The sequence below is a fragment of the Protopterus annectens genome, chromosome 2.part2 (assembly GCF_019279795.1).
Source record: "Protopterus annectens isolate FY-2018-M chromosome 2.part2, PAN1.0, whole genome shotgun sequence".
Taxonomy (NCBI): Eukaryota; Metazoa; Chordata; order Ceratodontiformes; family Protopteridae; genus Protopterus; species Protopterus annectens.
In genome coordinates this window covers 924,613,482-924,636,621 of record NC_056730.1, presented here as the reverse complement: position 1 = coordinate 924,636,621, position 23,140 = coordinate 924,613,482, and the positions used below count along the sequence as shown (strand labels likewise).

At 40.6% G+C, this 23,140-nt stretch overlaps 1 protein-coding gene across 1 annotated transcript in view; it reads right to left on the bottom strand.

Annotated features, from left to right (window-relative positions):
- Positions 1–23,140, bottom strand: part of RASGRF2 (Ras protein specific guanine nucleotide releasing factor 2) — a 1,933,635-nt gene that overhangs the window by 648,173 nt on the left and 1,262,322 nt on the right. Inside the window, exon 16 of the mRNA XM_044064238.1 lies at positions 9,470–9,595. Coding sequence (XP_043920173.1) covers positions 9,470–9,595 — 126 coding nt within the window. The remainder of the gene's footprint in view (positions 1–9,469; positions 9,596–23,140) is intronic.

The following is a 23,140-nucleotide window of genomic DNA, read 5'->3' as shown; positions in this document are numbered from 1 at the left end:
ATGTTGTAAATAATTCTCTCATTTGTGAATATTAACATGATCCATAGACTTGTCTTAAAAATGTAAGAGAACTATATGTTATGTGTGTATTAAACTGCTGGTGCAGAAGTGTGTATTAAACTGTATGCTATGTGCTGAGCTTCAAGAATGTAACCACATTGTACCCTGCTGGAGAAGAGCAGAAATGTATATGGACTATATGCCTATGTAAATGTATGTTTTTCATGGAAGAAGTTGAAACATACAGAGTTAACTTGCAAAATTCTAAGAAAATAAGTTGAAGTTGTTTATGACTGTGCTATAAAGTTAGTTAATGCAAAGAGACATGATGTCTAGAGCTAGGAGGTTTTCCTATTGTCTGGAAACAGAAATAATTACAGGTTTCAAAGGTAAAAGTATTTAACTGTTTTACGACTTTCAGTTCCAGGCCAACTTCTGAGAGATAAGTCTTTTTGAAACAGAGGTACTCAATTTCAAAGTTTCTGTTAGCCTGGGAACTGAAGGCAAATGTGACAAATAGTGATGTAATCTGAGATAACCCAGAAGAACTGTTTGAAAGTAATTTAAGAACTATCTCAAAGAGTGAGTCTGTGCATTTTGTATTTGTCTTTGGATCTGACAACATCCATTCAGCACTTGTATTTGCCTGGCTCTGTAAGTAAGATTTAGGTATAGTAGTTCTCTTAGATATAGATAGGAATACAGTAAAGATTAGTTTAGATGTTTTCTGTATTTATTTGAGACTGTACTGCAATGTTATTTTTAAAGTATTTCCTGTGATTCTGAACTCTGTTGTCACTGTGTTGAGTTACTGAGTATTGTCTTGTGTTTTTATTATTTACTATTAAATATATTTAAACCTTTTAATTGTGGCTGGTTTGTTAAGGGATATTTAAGCTCTTTGAGTACTTACATATGTATTTGGTGACACTGTATAGGTCACTCTTAAATATCCTTAAAAGATTTCGTCACACTTACCATTTGTACTTGGATTTGAAAAAGAGTTGGATTACTCAAAAGTGCTTATCCTGGTTATTAAAGTTTTTACTCATACTCTGCCATGGTGGACTATTTGAATTTTGTTGTTGTTGTACCATTTGGATAATAGTAACACTACACAGTAGAATTGGTCACCCTTGGGAAGGGACTTATAGTAGCTGATAAAAAATGGTTGGTGCCAGCTGGTACTACCTTATAGACTGGGCAGAAGGGGACATAGCTAATGAACCTGTGCCAGCCTTCCCCAGGAGTGTTGTGTGTTTGTTTATAAATCAAATCTGAAAGTGTGTGTGTGTGTGTGTGTGTGTGTGTGTGTGTGTGTGTGTGTGTGTGTGTGTGTGTGTGTGTGTGTGTGTGTGTGTGTGTGTGTGTGTGTGTGTGTGTGTGTGTATGTATTTGTGTGTCAGCTACTTGGACAGGGACACAAAGCACTGGTTGGACAGAGAAGGTGCTGGAGGTTTTGGCTTGACCACTTGGCTGAGATCTTAACCCTATAGCTGTGCCAGTGGGGAGCCTTATTGGGGATCTAGAGAGAGAGGGAGAAACCAGCCCCAGACTGAATGTGATCTCTGTGTGCTCTTAAGGGAAATTGTAATTACTGTGTGTGTAATTGTCATCCTCCTACTGTGCATGACCCTCACTGGTGCTAGTGGTGAGGATTGAGGCTTCTTGATTTCTGGGCCAGCCCCAGACTGAATGTGATCTCTGTGTGCTCTTAAGGGAAATTGTAATTACTGTGTGCGTACTTGTCATCCTCCCAATGTGCACGTCCCTCACTGGTGCAAGTGGTGAGGATTGAGGCTTCTTGATTTCTGGGCCAGTGCAGGGGCATCACAGCTTCCACCACCATCCCAATCCCTGTTCTGTTTTTTTAAGTGTAGCTTAGCATGAGTTTAGATCACTGGTGGCTAGTGGTTTTCCCCACCCTAATCCCTATTCTGTTTAAGTGATGATCAGGCATAAATTTACAGAGGTATCCCTTGTAGCCAGTAGTCCACCTAGAACTATTGCAGACTTTCCTTGTGTTTCCACATGCACACACACACACACACACACACACACACACACACACACACACACACACACACACACACACACACACCCTACTAACTTACCCCCTCAATAACTACCCAACTGTTATCTGCCAGTCAAACACTCACACATTAGAGCCAGACATGTAGCCCCTCACATACAGTCATGCATCCACCTCCTAACACTACCTTACCATTAAACTTCACAACACTTACCTGTATTATTATGGGTGAACACGATCTTTTGGCCATGTTCAGTACCATGAGGGTCTAGGAGCAGCTATGATAATCTGCGTAGTCGAGTGATTCTGCAAATTACTTGGCTGCATAGATGGCTCACTGCAGGCAGTTCCTGAGAGAGTACAGAACTAATAGATATATGCCTCTCCCCTGGAGTGCCTCATTAGCATGTAACATGGCTGCAGAAATAGCCCACCACTGTGCTGTGCATCTTAATGCAAAGCATCATGGTTGGGGCTCTAAATGAATTCTGGAAGGTTACCATGGGGTGTACATGTTATGCATCACTGTAATCTTTATGAATTTGCCTCAGTATCTCTCAGAGAAAGGAGCTGGGGGCAGCAGCATAGACTCTAGGTGGTGCCTATAGGGGGAATAGTTTTATAGACCTACCCATTTGAGCATCAACTATGATGTGCAATATACTCAAGATAGAAGAACACAGATCACAGACTGCATGCCATGTCAGGGCTAGTTACTTAATGATGTAAAAAGTGTTACTAGATGATTTGGTTGTATTGACTAAGGTCATCAAAAATGGACATTGTTACTTGCCAGTGATAAGTGGGTTCAGGACCTAGTCTACTCCAATCCTCATCAGAGACACAAGCTAATGGTAGGAGGGGTGAATGAGACCTTATTGGCCAGTGTCTGCCCACCATAAAAACTCATCAGCCCTGTGTCAATTGCCTACAGACCAGCCAGTGTCCAGTTCCCCAGCTTGGTTACCTAGGACAGCTCTGTTGAATGAAAACTAGACGTATAATCAATCAATGTTGAAAACATGAAAGAAGAATTGTTACACTCAGTGTGGTTTTACTGACAGGATGCAGCTTAGAAGTGGATGACATGATGGTAAGGAAAAAGCTGGATATTCTCTGTATCCAGGATCCAAAACGTCAGTGCAGTGCATTCACTTGGCTTGGGATCCAGAGTCTACTACTCAGGAAGGGAACAGAGACTGGCCATTCCTAGACCTGGGGAAAGCATATGACAAATGTCCAAGAAAACTGATTTGAGTATTCCTGAGATAATTCGAAGTTCCAGAAACATTGACAGAATCATTGCAGAGAATGTACAAGGACATAATTACTCAAGTACAAACAGTGTTCAGTCTCACAGAGGGGTTCCTAGTGGGAGTGGGTGTGCATCAGAGTTCAGCTCTTAGCCCACTGCTGTTCATACTAGTGATGGAATACATTAGCAAACAGATTGGAGGGGACAGATCAACAGAGTTGCTGTATGCAGACAATGTGGCATTACAGGCTGATTCTGAGAAAGAACTTTAACAAAGGGTAAGGGAATAGTATGCAAAACTGAAGGCACATAGCATGAAACTGAGTACAGATAAGATAGTTGTAATTTCAGCAAATGTGAGAAATCAGATGAAGCTGAGAACTGAGATATAAGGGAAAGTAGTAGAACAGTTTAACAGCTTCAGGTATCTGGAAGAGGTGACTGAGGAGAAGGGAAGTCTGAATGAGGATGTCAAAGTTAGAATCAGATGGGCTGCAGCCAACTGGCACAGAATGTCAGGAGTAGTGCATGACAGAAGAATGACAAAGAAGTTAAAAAGTAAAGTGTGCAAAGCAGTGGTGCAACTAGTACTACTGTATGATGCAGAAACCTGGGAAGCAAAGGCAGAGCAGTTGAGGAAGCTAGAGGTGATGGAGATGAAGTGTCTGAGACAGGTGGTAGGATGCACACTGTGGGACAGGCAAATAAATGAGGACATAAGAACAGAAGCCAAAGTAGCTCCAATTGTACAGCAGGACAAAGAAAACAGATTACCATGGTTTTGGCACATATGCAAAAAAGTAGAAGACAATCTGATGAAGAAGATTGGGGGTAGACAGGAAGATGAGAAGTAGAAATGAAGGCATCCAACAAAGAGGTGGATGAACTGAGTGAGAGAAGACCTACAACAGTCAGGAATGACTGTCAAAGAAAGTAGGAGAGTGGAACCGAATCAAGAGAGACTGTGACAGTTGATATGACACTGACTCCATGTAGAAAATGGGAAAAGGAGGGTTGATGATGATGATTATGTTCCTTGCAGAACTGTTTCCTTTGTTTTGCACCAAATTATTGTTTGGCAGGATAGCACCATAACTTAACAGAAGATGTACAGGAAGGTATTTTCTTTCTCCTAAAATGTCAGGATGTGTGCCATTTTTCATATTTTTTTACAAAGCGTACTGATAAATCAATAAGGACTGTTCTGTGAAAAAGAAGGATAAATGGTTGGCATCTCTTTGTAGCTGGATTTTCCTACTATTAATTACTATGGAGTTTCCCATTTGTTTTGCCAGATTTTGTTTTTTAATTAGTTAACGATGTGAGGTAATGTTAGCTATGCCAGGAGAAGTAGGGTAATGGATGGGTAATGTATGCCAACACAGCTAGCTGGAATTTAGTAAAGAATTATATATTTGAAAATCAAACTGATTTATACAGATGCTTGTGCTGAAAACAGATTTGTAAAGTTGATTGTGTTAAAAAGGTACCAACAGTGGATCCTGACTGTATTGTAACTGAATAAAATATATATATATATATATATATATATATATATATATATATATATATATATATATAAAAGGAAAGGATACTGGAAGAGGTTAAGCTCAGCTCCAGCTAACTTTGGAAAACAGTAAGAAATTAAATTACTGGGCCTAGGCCATAAAGCAATTATCTCACAGTTTTGAATGATGCCAGAGGCGCAAGCAACATGGTTTGTTAGTCTCTGTAGGAGGAGTAGAAATTTATAATTGTTTTATGACTTTCAGAAGCTGCACCAGATCTGATCAATGCTGCTTTGTGTGTAGAAATTTATAATTGTTTTATGACTTTGAGAAGCTGCACCAGATCTGATCAATGTTACTTTGTGTGTGTTATTGACATGTAGGTGCTAAATCCTGGCAGTTTCTAACAATGGGGGGTTGCATGGGAACAAAAAGTCAGATGACCAGATGTATGTGATGCATTCTGTACAGTAATAATGTTTTAATATTACGTGAGACAGACGTCTCAGGGTAGACTGTTTCTTGGAACCTGAAATAGAAGGATCCGTCACCTACTTCATCTTGCCTTGCTCTATTAAGTAAGTAGGAACAGTAATTCTCTAGACCAGTCAGGACAATATAGTGAGAATAGGTAAGTTTTGTTTTTCTTTAACTGTGTGAATCTTTCCAGCTGTGTTACTTTTAATATTTCCTGTGATTGAAACTCTTTTGTTTACTGTAAATAGATATTTCATATTTTCATGTTCTTTTATTATATATATATATATATATATATGTTTAAATGTTTCATTGTGGTTGGTCCTTTAGAGAATATTTTAACCTTTGAGAGTACTTATAGCTGTTGGTGGCACTGTGGCCACTCCTGAAGCCTGGCTGTTTGGTCAACATTACCATTTGTATTAATATTAATTTCACTCAGTATAATTGGATACCCTTTCAAGAGCCTTAGGTAGCTGGCTTTGTAGTGTTTGGTGGCAGTGATAAATGGTCTGGGCAGAAGGGGGCACAGCAGGTAAATCTGTGCTAGCCTTTCCCAGGTGTGTGTGTGTGTGTGTGTGTGTGTGTGTGTGTGTGTGTGTGTGTGTGTGTGTGTGTGTGTGTGTGTGTGTGTGTGTGTGTGTGTGTGTGTGTGTGTGTGTGTGTGTGTGTGAGTGTGTGTGCAAAAATCAAATCTCAGAGTGTGTGTCTGTGTCTGTGTGTGTGTCTGTGTGTGTGTGTGTGAGAGCTACTTGGAGCAGGGCCAAGAAGCACTGGTTTCACAGAGAGGGTGCTGGCGGACTTGGCTTGGACACTCAACTGAGGAATTAACCATATAGCTGTGCTAGTGGGGAGCCTTACTGGGGCCCTGGAGGCATATAAAGAACACATATAAAGAAATCCAGATCCCAGGCTGGCAGTGTTCTCTGTGTGCTCTTAAGGGAACTTGTGCTTGGTACACATTGGTCTGCATCTGGAAATGCTGAGTGTATCCATTTGTATTCCAAGTGAATGTCCCTCTCCAGTGTCAGTGGTGAGGATTCAGGCTTCTTGATTACTAGCCCAGAATGGGGACAATATAACTTTTTTGCCAAATTAAGAATTATCTGCTGTTCACAAACCATTAAAGTATGGAATCCAAACCCAAACACAATATTGTATCAAGTCATCAGCTGAATAAAAAGGAAAGGTGGTTATCATTTGTGTACTATACTGAGTGGTATTCCCTAGGTGGTTATCATCTGCATACTGTACCGAGTGGTATTCTCTAGGTGGTTATCATCTGTGTACTGTACTGAGTGGTATTCCCTAGGTGGTTATCATCTGCATACTGTACCAAGTGGTATTCCCTAGGTGGTTATCATCTATGTACTGTACTGAGTAGTATTCCCTAGGTGGTTATCATCTGTGTACTGTACTTGGTGGTATTCCCTAGGTAGTTATCATCTGTGTACTGTACTGAAAGGTATTCCCTAGGTGGCTATCATCTGTCTACTGTACTGGGTGGTATTCCCTAGGTGGTTATCATCTGCATACTGTACTGAGTGGTATTTCTTGGGTGGTTATCATCTGCATACTGTACTGGGTGGTATTCTCTAGGTGGTTATCATCTGTGTACTGTACTGGGTGGTATTCTCTAGGTGGTTATCATCTGCATACTGTACCGAGTGGTATTCCCTAGGTGGTTATCATCTGCATACTGTACCGAGTGGTATTCTCTAGGTGGTTATCGTCTGCATACTGTACTGAGTGGTATTCTCTAGGTGGTTATCATCTGTGTATTGTACTGAGTGTTATTCCCTAGGTGGTTATCATCTGTGTACTGTACTGAGTAGTATTCCCTAGGTGGGTATCATCTGTGTACTGTACTAGGTGGTATTCCCTAGGTGGTTATCATCTATGTACTGTACTGAGAGGTATTCCCTAGATGGTTATCAGCTGTGTACTGTACTGGGTGGTATTCCCTAGGTGGTTATCATCTGTGTACTGTACTGAGAGGTATTCCCTAGGTGGTTATCATCTGTGTACTGTAAATTCCAAATGAATGCAAATGGTTAACATATCTCTCTGAAGCTGGATTTTCTAACTATTATGATGGACTTTGCCATTTGTTTTGCCAGATTTGTTTTCTAAACAGTATAACTTTTTTTACCTGATTAATAATTACCTGCTGTTCACAATCCATTAAAGTATGGAATCCAAACCAAAATACAGTATTTTATCAAGTTGTCGGCTGAATAAAATGGAAAGGTGGCTAACATCTGTGTACTGTACTGAGTGGTATTCTATTCTTGGTTATCATCTGTGTACTGTACATTGTGGTATTCACTATATGTTTGCACATTCTGTTGGAAAAATTGAGAAAAAAGGTAAACCAGAACAAACTATAGTAGCACCCCAGCACTTACTGGACAGAAAGTCACTTTTCTCTCACCTCGTTCCTTCTATATGACATGACACAGAGCTTTAATACCAGCCCAGTGATCCTTAACCAACCCCCCCTTCAGTTACATAATGCAATAGCAAAAAACTGTGTACAGAATGAAATATTCTGGAATAGTCTATCTAGAGGAATGGCAACTATATAATAACTTTTGACCATTTGTTTACAGTTATCTGTTTGACAGTGGCAGTTTCTGTAGAATGACCTGTCCCAAAGCTATAATGTTTATGATAGATGTCAAGTTCAGTCAGATTCTGGGTAACTTGTTGATTTACAATATTTTTAAGAAGCTTTTTTGGGGGACTCAGTATGTTTATGGATCAACACCTTACCTTGACCTGGCCAAGACTTTTGATACAATACCCCACTCAGGAATTATAGACAAGCTCACTAAATTAGGTATAAACCATTTTATCACCCACTGGATAACTGGATAGGCAACAGGCTCAATGATAGTACCCACAAGGTCAAAATAGCTGAAGCCACCTCCACCAAGAGATCAGTCACTAATGGAGTCCTCCAGGGCTCAGCACTGGGCCTGCTCCTTTTTAGCATTTATTTCTCTGAAGTGGAAATAAGCATAATGAAGGATTGAGGCTGAATACGTTTGCAGATGATTGCAAATTATTGCAAGCTGGGAGTCATCATCGGCTCCCTTACAGACATTAGTATTCTTTAAGAAGGCCTATTTCTGACTAACAAATGGTGCCAAAACCATGGCCTTAAACTCAATGCTAAGAAATGCCTGTTTGTACCCTTTAGAAAATAAACCATTCTGGCTAATTACCCTGTTGATAACATGTTCCTAAGAGTCGACTCAGTGGTCAAGAATCTGGGTATGCATTAGACAGTAGCCTTTCCTTGGACCAGCACATGGCCACAGTGGTGAGGAAATCCTTTTATGTTGCACAACTTATAATTAATGGCATGGCATCTAGGTCCAAAGAGGTCATTATCCTGCCCTTATCGGATCAATCATAGAGTACAACTCCCCCTTCAGTATGTACCTGGCCAGGCATATGCAGCAACTAGTATAACCTTAGAGGTTCTTTAAAAAAAAAATATAAGGTGTAACAAACCTGCCTTATGCAAAGTGCCTTAAAGCCCTTTCCCCCTACTCAGTCTCCTATAAATTGCTGTGGGGTGCTTCATTTACAAGGCATCCACAAACCCCACACTTATGAAACTTCCACATTCGTAGGTCAATGAGTACCAGAAATACAAGGTCTATGAGTCTGAATTTTGTCTGTGACTTAAAACAGAACATGCTGGAGAGACAGATATGTGCCCCACAGACTGCCCATCCTACGGAACAGGCTGCCATCTATTTGAAGCTGAGTTGTTCTATTACCCAATTTAAGTGCAATCTAGACCATTGAATGGGGAATAGGAAATTTACACCAGGTCTTCCACCCATGTCCCTTATGGACAGAGGTAGCTTATAACTGCCTGACCCACAATGTTCTATTTGGATATAGACATCATTATTCTTTTGAGAAAATGTGGCTAGGCTTATAAAGGCCCTCTGAGTCATTAGTCTAGTAACAATCTATGAATCCATGAATCTATATTTCAGTATGTCTCATTTACTGTTTTCCTAGACTAGATCTAAAGAAACGTAATATACTTTTCAATTCAGTTTTCATTTCCACCATCAGAATATTATTGGCAAGTGTGTTGATAGAACATTTTTTTCTGTAAACTTATTACAGAATGAAGCACAGTGCACTGTTATTGTTTTCATCATTTCTTACCTCCTGTCTGTCGATATCGGAGATGCCGTGGAGTGGAGGGTGATCTGCATGGTGACATGTCTGGGGTTTCGACAGGTTGAGGACTTTCAGAAACAGCTCTATCAACTGATGTTGAGTCCAAAATGGCTGCTTTAAAATAAAACAAAATAAACTTTGAAATATGTATATGATTATTAAAACTATAACAGTAACAGTTAAACACAAAGTAAACATTTGTATATAGTGTTATCCTTATCTTTATGCTACATGAAAAGTTAAAAAAAACTATTAGATAAATTCTGATAGTTTCAAATTTCAGCATTATTAGGTATTTTGTGCAATGACATGTCACCGAGCCTTCTTACAGCTGCAGGGTGAAGGGCAATGTACTCTTCTGGGCATGATTTTGGAAAGGTGGGCATACATATTTCTGAAGTTGAGTTACTAAAGAAAAATGTTCATTTCAGGTTATTTCCTTGTCAACCAACAGTAAAGTCCATGCAAAAGTAAACTGCAAAGCTCTATTAATGCTTCCTAGCATTCAGCCTGTGCAGCATGGAGACTGCATAGCAAAGCTTCAGATGGAGTGTTAAGGGAACTATACAGAGAAGAGCTCCAATGTAACCAGCAGTTTTGCTTCCATCAGCATGTTTACGCCATTTTGCTGTATGCTGGCTAAATGTTAGGCATATTGTATAGATCCATAACTGAATCAAGTGAGGACAGATGTATGCAGAGGATGTGGTCTGGGTCTATTACATCCTGAAAGTGAGAGTATATGAAGTAAAATGCATGAATAAAGGCAATACAAGAATAGGAGGATCATGAATGACAACTGCACAATCATAAAGACTCAGCATGACTCCTTCCATTTAAGTCATACGCTTGTATTCTAGATCCTTCTGTTATCTCATGTGACTATGTTGGGTGGGTGAAAAGTGCTTGCCCTAAAACAACACTCTATTAGCTGAAATTTTCACAGCACAGTTTAAAGATCAACACAGATAACTTATTTTACTCTTAAAAAATGTGCACTCAAATAGTATCTTTTGATATGAACACAAGGTCCTTGTTCTTTTTCAAAATTTCAGTTTTTACTACAAAGTGTTCCAAAGAATTGTCTTAAATTACAGGAGACAACCTCCATGCTATATCTTTTAATCTAGCAACTTGAATGCAGAGCTCAAAATACAGATGAAGAAATGGCACGTTGATAATGAGCTTGGACTACTTGGGGAATGGGCTATGACATGTGAGGTGGACCATGCATTTAAAATGCACTCCAGCAGTAAATGTAGCTCTATGAAAAAAGAACAGCTAAAGGACTTAATAGGCTGGCTAAGGGAAAAGAGAACAGAGGTGGGGTGGGGTGGAGTTGATCCCAAATACAAAGACCATCCTTCACTCCAAGTGTTTAACTGCAATGTAACTTAATATTAAGATGTTAAAAACTAGATAAATAAATAAAAAGAGTTCTCACTACTTCTGCTTGCTGCTTAGGGTGTGGCAAATACAATAAGCTTGGTATGAGTAATACCAGCAGTGGGAATATTCACATTACTGGCATAATAACAATCTGGGTTACTGTGGATACTGAGTGAAATGTAATAAACAAGGCATACAAGGTATTCAAGAGAGTGAGATTAAGCAGGTAGCATTACACAGAAATGATGGGAATGAATGCTTTATGCTTATCCTAGTAAGAAAAGGCAATGGGAATGGTAGGAAGACATATTTAAGTAACAGGAACAGAATGAAGTAGGAGGAGACCCTGGTGAGCTGGGATACGTGTACAGACCTTTCGTTGTATGTTTGCCTGTTTATTTATGTGTTTATCTTTTTTATGCAAGTAAATTAACTGGTCCTGTAGCCTTTTGAACCATAATGCAGGTCACATGCAAGTATGCATGTGAAGCAAACTGAGTGAAAGTAAAACTATGCTGTACAATGTAACAAGAGTGACAGTACAGCAAGGGTTGCAAAATATGTGATAATACAGAGTACACAGTGCTTTAGACAGTTTAAGATAAATCAGTCTGTTCAGACAAATACATTCCAAATGACTGGAAGACTCTGGGCAAAAGCACTGATAACTGATTAAAATAAGTACTAGCGAGACACAAGGAAAAGTGATATGATTAGTTAAATAGGTTCATAGGTGAATACTAGGATAACTGTTCTGAAGGCTCATTTTAAGCCTAGCCAACAACCTGAGGTCAGAATCAAACCCTGTACCTAGTGTTTATGAGGTGAAGACATTATCCTTTATTTGAAAGTCACATCTGTTAAAGTTTTTTACTCTTTGCACATAGTTAAATACTATGCTATCAGTCTGTAGATTGTTACAAGCCTATAACTACAGGTCAGAATCAAACCTTGTACATTGTATCCATGAAATAAAGACCTAACCATTATGCCATCCCTGTCCCTCTCATAATTTACTAAAAGGGCCTGAGGAAAAGGAGTTATGACTAGCTACAGTTAATATACAGTTAATGAAACAGTTGAGGAATACTACTTGACTGTGCACGGAGTCAGGTACAAGGACCCTCGTAAAAAAATGTGCACATTGTAGAAATGGGGTTATTTTGCTGTAGAAACAGAATCCCTTACATACACACAGCACATTCAGTCTTTAGTTTAGGAGGACTGACTAAAGAGTGACCATGCAAAAGGCTGTTTAACAATGAATTGGTTTAGGCTGCTCAGATCAAGAACAGGACATATCAGGAATATTATCCAAGCCCCTTCCCATCTGGAAAGACTCCTAGATGTCTATTTTTCAGGATCATTTGGACCTCCTTTCACTGCTTACTGTTCTTGATGAACTGGGATGTCCGGATAGGGCCCTGCCCTTAGTGTGGGGAAGAGGTGGAATGGAATAACATATACCCGGGCTACAGTCTTCCTTGTCCACTAGTCCATGGTGATGCTATAACATTCTGACAAGAGGAGTGAGATCTTTTCCTTGGCTGGCTCTTATAAGGACAATTGCCTGAGAAGTTAGAAGTGTAGTAACCTTCCCTGTAGGTGGCCAAGGGAAATTAAGTTCCACTGAGTACCCTGGCTTCTGAGAAGCAGCACTATCTGTAATGTATTTGGAGTGGTACACTTATAGGTTCATAGGTTCATAGGTTCATACTAGGCTATCTGCCCTGGGGCAATTATAAGCCTAGCCCGATTCTGTATGGCTTACGCCACCCCTTGATTTGAGTATACTGTGCCCTTTTTAAGGTTTAGTTTACTGTGCCTCTGTCTAATAGTGACATGGGAGTAATCCCTGGGACAAACCTATGATCCCCCATCCACCTATCAAGATTCTTCTTGAAGAGATACAGTGAGGTGCTCTGCCTCACATGAACTGGAATTCTATTCCAGAGTGAAGGGAGCCTCTGGGTTATGAACCTGTCCCTCCAGCAAGTTCTATTTATTTCTGTGCTGAGGTTCAAGTCCCTCGAGCGTGTGGCTCTAAGGGATTTAGATTTACTGAGGTGGAGCATGTCCATTAATTCTGGATTTGACATAGCTTTGTATGTCAGTCATAGATCGCCTCAAAGTAGGCAGTATGCAACTGAGTAGAGCTGGAGTTTTTTTAACCGAGCAGCATATGGCATCTGTTTGAGACCCTTGATCCTCTTGGTGAGATACTTTTGGGGTCTTTCTAATTGCTGCAGGTGTCGGGTAAGGTACATCCCAAAAGGGGCATTGTATTCTATGATGGGCCTGATGAGGGATGAATAAAGGGGCACGATTACCTCTCTTGATCTAGATGTGAAACCCTTCGTGATGAGGTGGGCTATGTAGAAGGTCTTTCTAACCACTTTGGCAATGTGGTTTTCAAAGGAGAGATTGCTATCAACTTGGGTCCCCAGGTCCCTAATAACTTTCTCTGTATTTAATGGGTTTCCGCCTATGTGGTAATTTGTGGGCACATTGTTTTTGCCAAAGGGTATGACTATACATTTTTTGGCATTTAGCTTTAAACCATGGCGCTGGCACCAGTTATCTGTCTCTGTGAGACCTTTTTGAAGGATGTTTGTGTCAGCTGGAGAGTTGATTATGGTGCCCAGTTTGCAGTCATCTGCGAACTTGGTGAGCCATAGTCCTCCCACGTTTGCCTGTACCTCAGAAAAGTATATACCGAACAAGAGTGTTCCCAGGACAGAACTCTGTGGGACGCCACTTGTGACCGGTTTCGAGTCTGACATGGCTCCAGCTACTTTCACTCTGTAGGTTCTGTCTTTGAGCCAGTTTGCGACCCATCTTGAGACATAGGGGTTTATATTTAAGCTGGATAGCTTATCTATGATGCCCAAGTGGGGTATTGTGTCAAATGCCTTTGCAAGGTCCAGATAGGCTGTGTGGACTACCTTCCCTTCATCTATGGCTTTGGTGACTGTTTTGAAGAAGTCAACCAGGTTCAAAAGGCAGGATCTGCCCTTGACAAAGCCGAACTGGGTAGGATCTAGTGTCTGTAGATCCCCAATGTCTTTGTTTATGGGCTCTATGATGATCATCTCCATAGCCTTGCAGACTAAGCTAGTCAGGCTTATGGGGCGATAGTTTCCAGGGTCCGTAGAGGCTCCACCTTTGTGGAGTGGGAACACTGTTGCTGTACGCCATTCTGTGGGCACATATCCTGTAGTGAGGCTGAGATTGTATAGCTGTTTTATTTGAGGGATTAGTTCCTCTTGGAGTTCATGTAGGACGCAACCTGGGACGCCATCTGGTCCCATGGAAGCAGTGTTTTTTGCTTTGGAGAGGGCAGCCTTCACCTGAGCATCAGAGATGTTTGGGAGGCAGCCCTCTGCCGGGATAGATACTTGCTCTTTTGGGGTGGAGAAGTTTGCACTGAACCTGTCTGCCAGGATACTGGCGATGTCTGTGGGTTCAGTGTATTTTTGTCATTTAGAATCAACTCAGAACAAGTCTGGGAGTTGCATCCCAGGTTTCTAACATAACTGAAAAAGCCTTATGATTGTCTTTGGTGTCCTGTGCAATTTTTCTCTCAAAGCTGGCCTTGGAGGATTTTATGAGGATTGTAATTTTTGCTAGTACTGATCAGAGATGCCTTCCTATTAGGGATTTTGCTCTATCATGTAGTAGCTTCCTCCTTCTGTTGTACAGTTTATTTATGGCAGGGGTCCACCAGACTGGACGACTGCCTTTGGATGATTGGGTCTTGGTTTTGTTTGGGATAGCATGATCCATGCATTCCTGGAGATGTCCGTAGAATGCATTTATATAGGATTCTGCAGTTTGGGCCGTAGTTTCCACTGGCCCTGGGGCCTTGAAGGATTCCACTTCGGTTTTGAGAAGTGAGAAGTTCGCTTTTGAGAAGTTTTTCACTGTGGTTTTCTGGGCTGGGGTGGGGTCGGGATGTGGACATCTAGTGAAATTAATTTATGGTCTGATCTTACCAATGAGGGATATACTTCTGGTGTGGAGCATAGAGTCCCCATGTTGGTAATGATCAGGTCTAGTATGTTGTGGAGTGGTGACTAGTTGTTCCATAGCATTTGAGTTTATAATTTCCAGGAACCTTTGGGCTAAGGTGCTGGGGCTTGAATAGTGCTCCCAGTCAATGTTTGGGTAGTTGAAGTCGCCCAATATAATGGTGTTCGGAGAGATCTTCATGTTCTCCAATGTTTTCAGGAAAGCCGAGTGGGATTCCTGACTTTGAGAGGGTGGTCTGTAGGATGCTATAAACTGAAAAGCAGTCTTGCCCACTGTTAGTTGCACATGGATGGTCTCCGAAACATTGTGCAATGCCACTAACCTGGAGGTGTGGATATCCTTGATAAATATGGAAACTCCCCCTCCTTTTGTGGTTCGGTCCGGGTTTTGGGGCCGAAAAGCATGATATGAGGTATAGCCTGGTAGTGCTGGGGTGCTCTCTGGAGCCTTGAACCAGGTTTCTGCCACTGCACAAATATCGATGTTCTCCATACTGAGGAGAGCTTCGAGTGCGTGCATCTTGAGGTTAAGACTTCTGGCATTTAGCAGCATTACCCTTAGTTTCTTGTTCCTTGTGCTGTCTATGGGGTTGGGTTTGACTTTTGAGCCTTGCCTAAAAAAGGCACTATGGGGGTGGCCTTTGCCAATATCCGAAAGCCCAGTGGTGACAGGTGCAAGCCGTCCCTAGCAAAGGAACGTGGCTTGTCGAGCATGTCATCCCAGGCTGACAGACACTGGATCTCCTTTGAATGACACCAAAACTTTAGCCAATTGTTAAAATCAATCATTTTGTCTTTGTACTGTGGCATCATTCTAGGTGAGGGTAAGATGCTGCTCAAGGTCAGGGTCATACCAGCCTGGGCTACATGATCAGAGAGCTCCTCTATGTCTCTTTTCATGTAGTCCAGGGAAGTACGTCTCAGGTCATTCACACCAGCATGTACAATGACTGAGTCATATTTGTATTTGCTTTGGAGTGACCTGAGTGCTTGCATTATGTGGCGGATCCTAGCACCTGACAGGCAGCTCACCGTGACCTTCTCTTTATTCAGCCTGGTGAGCGGGACGTCAGTGTGTCTGACAATAGAGTCACTTATTACAAGAGTATCAGGTGTGTTATTTAGTCTTAAGGGCTGTGGCTGCTTGGCACACTGACTTTGTGGGTTATGTGTTGTGTGTGTTTTGTTTTGAGGTAGCGTTTGCTTGGATGTCTGCTTTGGAGGTCTCTGTTGCTTAGGTATATTTTGATTTAGAGCCTCCGAGTATGTTTTTGTGTATTTATGTGTTTGGTTCGCTGATGTGGTGGGACTATGTGATACTGGAATTGTGTTGTGTGAGGTTACCCTCTCCTCCTGACTGGTTACACCAGTTTTGAGATGAGAGAGCTCAGCCTCCAGTTTGGCTAAATAGTTGCGTCTCTCACATATATTTGAACCTGTTTGGAGGAGGAGAGGGTTGTCCGTGTACATGAGACAGTTGTAACATTGCCTCAAAATTCCCAGATTCACCAGCTGGACTGGAGAGGAAACCATTGACTGACCTTTGGACATGCTAGAGTAATATAGGGAAACTGAATTTAAGATGGGCCAACAGAGGACAGGGTAATCGTAGAGAGTATAAGAGTAAGTAGTGCTTATGGTTTAATAGTGCTAACTTGTAGGATTACTTAATTGGACCAGTGAAGGGCCTTAGAATGAGAATATGGTGTTTAAATTGAGAGATAGAGCAGTTCGAAGGGAAAAAGTGAAGAGCAAACTTTGTGGAGCCAGGAATAGTTTAAACCCAATTAGGCAGCGCTGCCTGCTGTTGCGCTATGCACAAAAACGCCACAAAACGCAAAGAGGGTTTTAAGAGAGGAAGATGAAGAAGTTTTGGAATTGACCCAAAATGGCCAATAAAACTACAGTTTCAAGTCAGTAACCACTCCCACAGGGGCAGGCAGGCTGCTCAATGTTTTTCACTGCCACTGATCAACAGAGAGACTTCCCTTTAGCCCAAGCAAAAAATGGCCTCACAGAAACTTACAAACAGTTCAAGAACAGCAAGCCTGTAACTGAACTTTTTTAAATCTCAGAAAAGTGGGAAAAAAGCAAGATTTTTTTTTTTTTTTTTCAGAGATAGCAGAGGTTCACAAGTATCAACAAGTTATAACAGTGCAGTAAATGACCCCACACAAGAGTGCTAGGCCAAAGACAGATAAAATGCAAGTTTTGAGAAAAAAACGATTTTAAAAATAAGTGCAAACAGGAAATTCAGTAAACAGCTCTAGGTTGTGCTCTAAATATAGTTACTAATGCAGAAATCAAGTTTAACAAGCCAGAAAATGCTCAAAATAGGTGGCTATGCAGAAAAACTTAGCAAATAAACAGAGGAAAAATACTTAAAATCTCAAAAGTGGCTCCTTTCTTCTCTCAGCATTTTCTCCTCTTGGTGGGTGCTTCACCAACAGCCAACAAGCCTGAAAAGACGCCAAAACCATGAGGCAACCAGGTTTTAAGAGAGGAAGAAGAAGGAGTTTTGGAATTGACCCAAAATGGCCAGTAAAACTACAGTTTCAAGTCAGTAACCACTCCCGCAGGGGCAGGCAGGCTGCTCAATGTTTTTCACTGCCACTGATCAACAGAGAGACTTCCCTTTAGCCCAAGCAAAAAATGGCCTCACAGAAACTTACAAACAGTTCAAGAACAGCAAGCCTGTAACTGAACTTTTTTAAATCTCAGAAAAGTGGGAAAAAAGCAAGATTTTTTTTGTTTGTTTTTTTGTTCCCAGCTTGTTGTTTTTAATCCCAGCTGTCACTTATTATTATTATTATTATTATTATTATTTGGTAGCTGTGGATTGCAAGGGAACCAAGCCAGTGCAGAAGCACAAAGCTGCTGGGAGGAGGTGATGTTGATGTCTGTGCCCTCATTTGTTCTTTAAAATGCCTTTCATAGAGCCATTGTCCACAACACTTTCTCTGACAAGTTACATTGGAAGTACTGCATGCAGACCATGCAGTCTGGGCTTCTCATTATTAAGCTGATTATGTCAACATGTGCTTCCTGACATGGCCTTGACTCCACATCTGGGGAATAAAGTTTTATAATTTGTGATACTGAGTTATACCTCAGAGCTGCAGCTGACACTTTTATATCTAGTTTTGGTATTTGGAGTACACTCCGTAAAAAGTCAAAACAAAAATTATCTGCTTTCCTGGGGGCTAGGTTGATGCTATCCACTTATAAGCATGCACTATTGGTGGCATCCTTCATGGTGATCTAATTTCCTGGGTGCTAGTTACATGGTATTCTGGTATAACCAAATGGCATTGGTGACATTCCTTGGGATGTCTATCAATGGGGAACTATCCAGTAGGATTGCTGGGTTAACTATCATGTCTCCTGCAGTTTATATTAAAGAAGATAAAGCTTTCATTATACATGCTCTCCTCTGTATCACCTGGATAATTATCTAAGCTTTGCATCATTGAAAAGATAAGAGGATGAATCCCTTCTTTTGTTATCACCAAATTCCTTCATTATAGGACCTTTGTCCTGTTCAAGATGCCTTATCTTTTTTAATCTTAATTGCCCTTAAAACTCACCCTTGGTTGTGTGTCTCAGTGAGTTCTTTTACTGGTAAGTATATTTGCCTCTGTTTTTAGGTGTAATCAGGTTAAAACTTCAGGTTGCAGTGGAGGTAGATTTGGCCTCTCTCATGCCTAGTATCATCAAAGAATGATACTTGTTGGCATCACCTCAGATTGGTCCCACTGCAACAAGTACAAATGACCTTCTGTTAGTATCACTGTTACCAAAATGGCAGTCAGCTGGCATTAGGAACTGATCACAGTTGTAGGCTCAAAGTGAGGATGCACTGACAATGGCAGATACAGCATTGGTTAAACCATAGTGGGATAACCTATTACAAAAACAAAAAGGCTGCATCAAGAATGCTAGTGCAGTTTGGACATATGTTAAGTGACATGGAACTGGCTATATAAGCTTCAAGTACACCATAATCAGGTGGATCAACATCATTTACATTAGATGGACCTACAATGGGTGCACTTACATTAGTAGTATAGGATGTTGGGTATGATGGCAGCTGTTGAACTGCTGCTTGAAACAGGATCACATACTGGACTGATGTTAGCTGTACAAATGTCACTCTGCTGTCTATATTGCTGAGACTGATCAATATCAAATGAGGACCAGTAACAGCCTGTAATTAAAATTGTAAACGATGGATGGGCTGATGTCCTGCCTGATCCAGGAAAAAAAGTCTTCATTAATGCAACGGAGGGTTGCAAAGATTCCTAAAACTTGAAGGTGCTGTGGAATGAGATCCAGAAGGACTGCAACTTCTCCACCTTTTAACTACAGCTGAATATTGATCATTTCTGTTCAAGGAAGCAAAGGTGATCCCTGGATGATAGATAGAGAGGAAAAAGGAAGCTCAGCTTCAGCTGTGCAGGGTTCTCTTATAACCGAGTTTACCATAATCAGGGTTGGAGGTTTGAATTTTTCCTTTTTCCTTTTCTCTAAGAACCCTTTGCCTAGTTATTATTTGGGAGATATCTGTATATCCACTTGATTTATTAGCTATCACCATTTTATTGCTCTTGTACTTAGGGAAAGGTGGACTAGTCTCAATGTTTGATTTTAGAAGGACAAAGGCCTCATTAAATAAACGTTGATGCAGATAGATTTGTATTCTTTAGGTTGACTGAAACTCATACAAAATAGTGTCTGAAGTCCTGGGAGATGTTGGGGATCACTTTTTTGATGCCTGAAAAACCTTAGTCTACAAGACCTTTACTAGAGCCATTTACTGGCCTAATTAAATGAGTATATACCGAGGACTAGGAATTGTCACAGACAGTGCAGACGATATGTGTGTCTTTTGCCAGAAAATAAAGAATTTGCCTACCACAGCAGACTTGGTAAGACGGGAGGGCATAATGGAAATTAAACACAGTAGGCTTAAGAAAGGGGGAGCAGGTAACATTAGAAAACTGATGTATCTATGTATCTACAACTACCAGGTAAATTTAGAAATGAGAACAAAAGTTAATTATAGACTTGTAGTGAAAAAGCTAACACAGGGTTAAGAAGAATAGCCAGAATAGATGAAAAAGCAAATTTGTGCCATTCTATTCTCTCTTGAGCTTTGACAAAAGGACAGAAACGCAGCAAATCACAAAGAATGGTAGAATATGGGAATAGTGGTGGGGCTGGCAGCCTGGGAAGGTTTCACTTCCTGAGCTCCATGAGGACAGCCACATCATTCTTTACAGAGTATACTTTGTCTTCATCAGATCTGTATTTATGATATCCTTGTTCAGAAGACTATATTGTCCAAAGAAGCAGAAGTTATCAGGTTGGATTCGTAATGATTTTAAGAATGCCACAAATACATGTAAACTGATGTATTGTAATTAGATAAAAATATCAGTTAAACAAGCTGTGGTGCATAAACAGGGTTAGAAAACTTTAAGAAGTGATACATAAATGTGTGCATTAGCTGAACAAAAGGGGATAATATGTCAGAGATCAAGGGAGGAATGACAGTAAGGTCATGATCAATAAAGCTGTACATTCCTCAGAAACAGTGGGAATGTTTGTATTCATTGCCATGTCAGAAAACAATGTACTCTAAAGTAAATTAATAAATATGTATATGAATGAATTCTTACAGATACAATTAAATAACATGTACAAGTAAAACAAGGCAAAATCATGGTGGAGCAGTTCAGTGGTCAATGATCTCCTACAAACAATCATATGCTATTAGTTTGCAGATGACTTGACTGCTGTGACTTGCCAGACATGGCAAATGGCCAACCTCCCACTATATTGCCCTCCTAAAACAATAACTTTAACTCTAAAACTTCCACCTGGTCCAAAACCCTAATTTTAAAACGTGCTCCTTATCAATTACCTAAAATTCCCTATCACTCCCTAACCCTAAATTCCTCTCTCAGTCGCTAAACAAAAATTCCCAAATTGATCCCTAACACCAAATTCTCAGATCAGTTCCTAAACCTAAATTTCCCCATTGCTCCCAAAACTTAAATTCCATTATTGCTCCCTAACCCTCTCACTCGCCAGTCTTAAATTCCTCTTTTACTTCCTAACCCTAGAACTCAGTCTCATTATTTAAGCTTAATCCTAAATCTCACTCCCTTCCTATCCCTAAATCCCTCTGTCACCTCCAAAACCTACCCACTAAACTATGACTCCCTGACATTCTTTCCCTACAGCTGCATATCTTACCTTACTTGAGCTTGGCTACCTGTCTGTGTGGCAGCTCCAGTCTCTTTATACAGCTGCTGCACCTTGCCCAAATATGCAGTCAAGTTTGAGTGCAAGCTGCAGCCCATGAGTGCTACGTGACAAGTTGGTTCCCAGCTGAGACACTCTGGTCTTTGAGCAGCCAAGACTCAAGCAGATAAAGCAAACCCCAGTTTTCAATATTCCTTAATCAAATCTCAAACCTTAAATGTCATCATGTAGTCTGAGACCAACATTGTATGAATTAAATCTGTCTATTGTTGCTTTTCTAAGAAACCAAGCCTATCCAATTGCTTGTCAGCTCTTACTGAGCACACTGGATTTAGCAGTGTTAAAGTGTGAATGCCTTACAAAGTAGCAGGTGTTTACTTGAAAAAACAAGATTCAGCATTCAAGTTAGCAGCTAAAACATCATTGTGAAAACAATTGTAAAACTTAATCAAATCCCCTATTTTCACATTATAATATATTGAATATAATTCTAATTATCTTACTCTTCCTTCATTGGCCAGTTTTTGAGGTTTATAACTTTTCAGGTAAAATATCCATTGTAAAAGTTTGCGGGTGGTATTCATAGTCATTTACACGGACACTTTAAGGCAATCCACACTGTCCATGAATGAGCGTAGCTAAGCCAAGATGCAGAGAGGCTACTAATGCTAACACAATATGGCTATGAATAAGCATAAGCAAAATAAGTCAGAATAAGATGTAAATGAGAAATAGTGTACCCAAGCATATGCTATTAAAGCATACTCTTATCTATGTGTGATTCATACTGATGTTTTCTTGCTTTTCCACACCTTCCACGGATACATTATATAAAGGGGAATCTCATCAATCCTACCTACTTTGCAGTCCATGAAAATGCTGTCACTTGCTGCTAGTCTTGCTATTTCCAGGTGTGTGAGCTGTTTGTCTTGGCTGAACCAAAGCTACTTGCATGCAATGGCACTCAGTGGCCAAGAAGGCAGAGATATAGGCAGAGAATAACCCATTATTATTTTGATAGTTAATCGATACTAGATAGATTTTCAGTGGAAAGGGATATTGTGAGGGTCTTAGTGAGTATCTATGACTCCCAGAGAGCACTGGAGGAATGTGTGGACTTCCTATCCCTATGGACTCTAAGGTATGTAGAGCCCTCAGTATACTTACCACAAGGATCTTCCAGAGACAGACTGGGGACACAGGGATATCTCACAGGTTTCTAACTCAAGGATACTGTAGCAGTTCTTGAATGTACTCTTGGCATGTGTGAATCAGTACATCTATTACCTAGTGTCACCTCAGGACTGAATCAGGACTATGAATGCCTTGTATGTGGTGATATATTCCTCTGAAGTACTCAGTGCAATAGACTCCAACCATTTTGCAATTAGGGCTCCCTCTGGTCCACGGGTGATTAGTACAATTCCATCAGTGTTCACGAAGTGTGTGATGCTAATGTGTCTGCCCAGCATCCTGCTAGTGCACATGATTCCCATATGTGACACACTAGTTCACTCTACTGCCTCTTCTAGTATGATAGTATGGCCAGTGGTCATCTTGTTGGTAAGTTAAAACTTTTTATTGTCTTTTTTCTATTGTACTTAAGTAGTTATTCATTGTAAAATGTACTGCTGAATACTAAACTGCCTTTCCTTTGTTTTGTCTCCCCCACCCCACCCCCTTCTCTCTTTTTTTTTTCGTCTTTCAGGTGATGCTGGATATCTGCTGGAGTCATGGAGCCATGGCTCATGACACCAGTGAGAAATACAAGTGAAGCTGCAGAAGACACCTACAACACATCCCTGTTGCAGATACATATTGTCATCAAAAGGGTTTTTGGCATCCTGAAGAGTCATTTTTGGTGCCTGGATATGTCTGGGATACCCTTCAGTATGATGACAATACCAGCCAAGATACAGAACAAAGACTCAGTTCATATACCAAGCAACCAGTAGTAAGAATATGA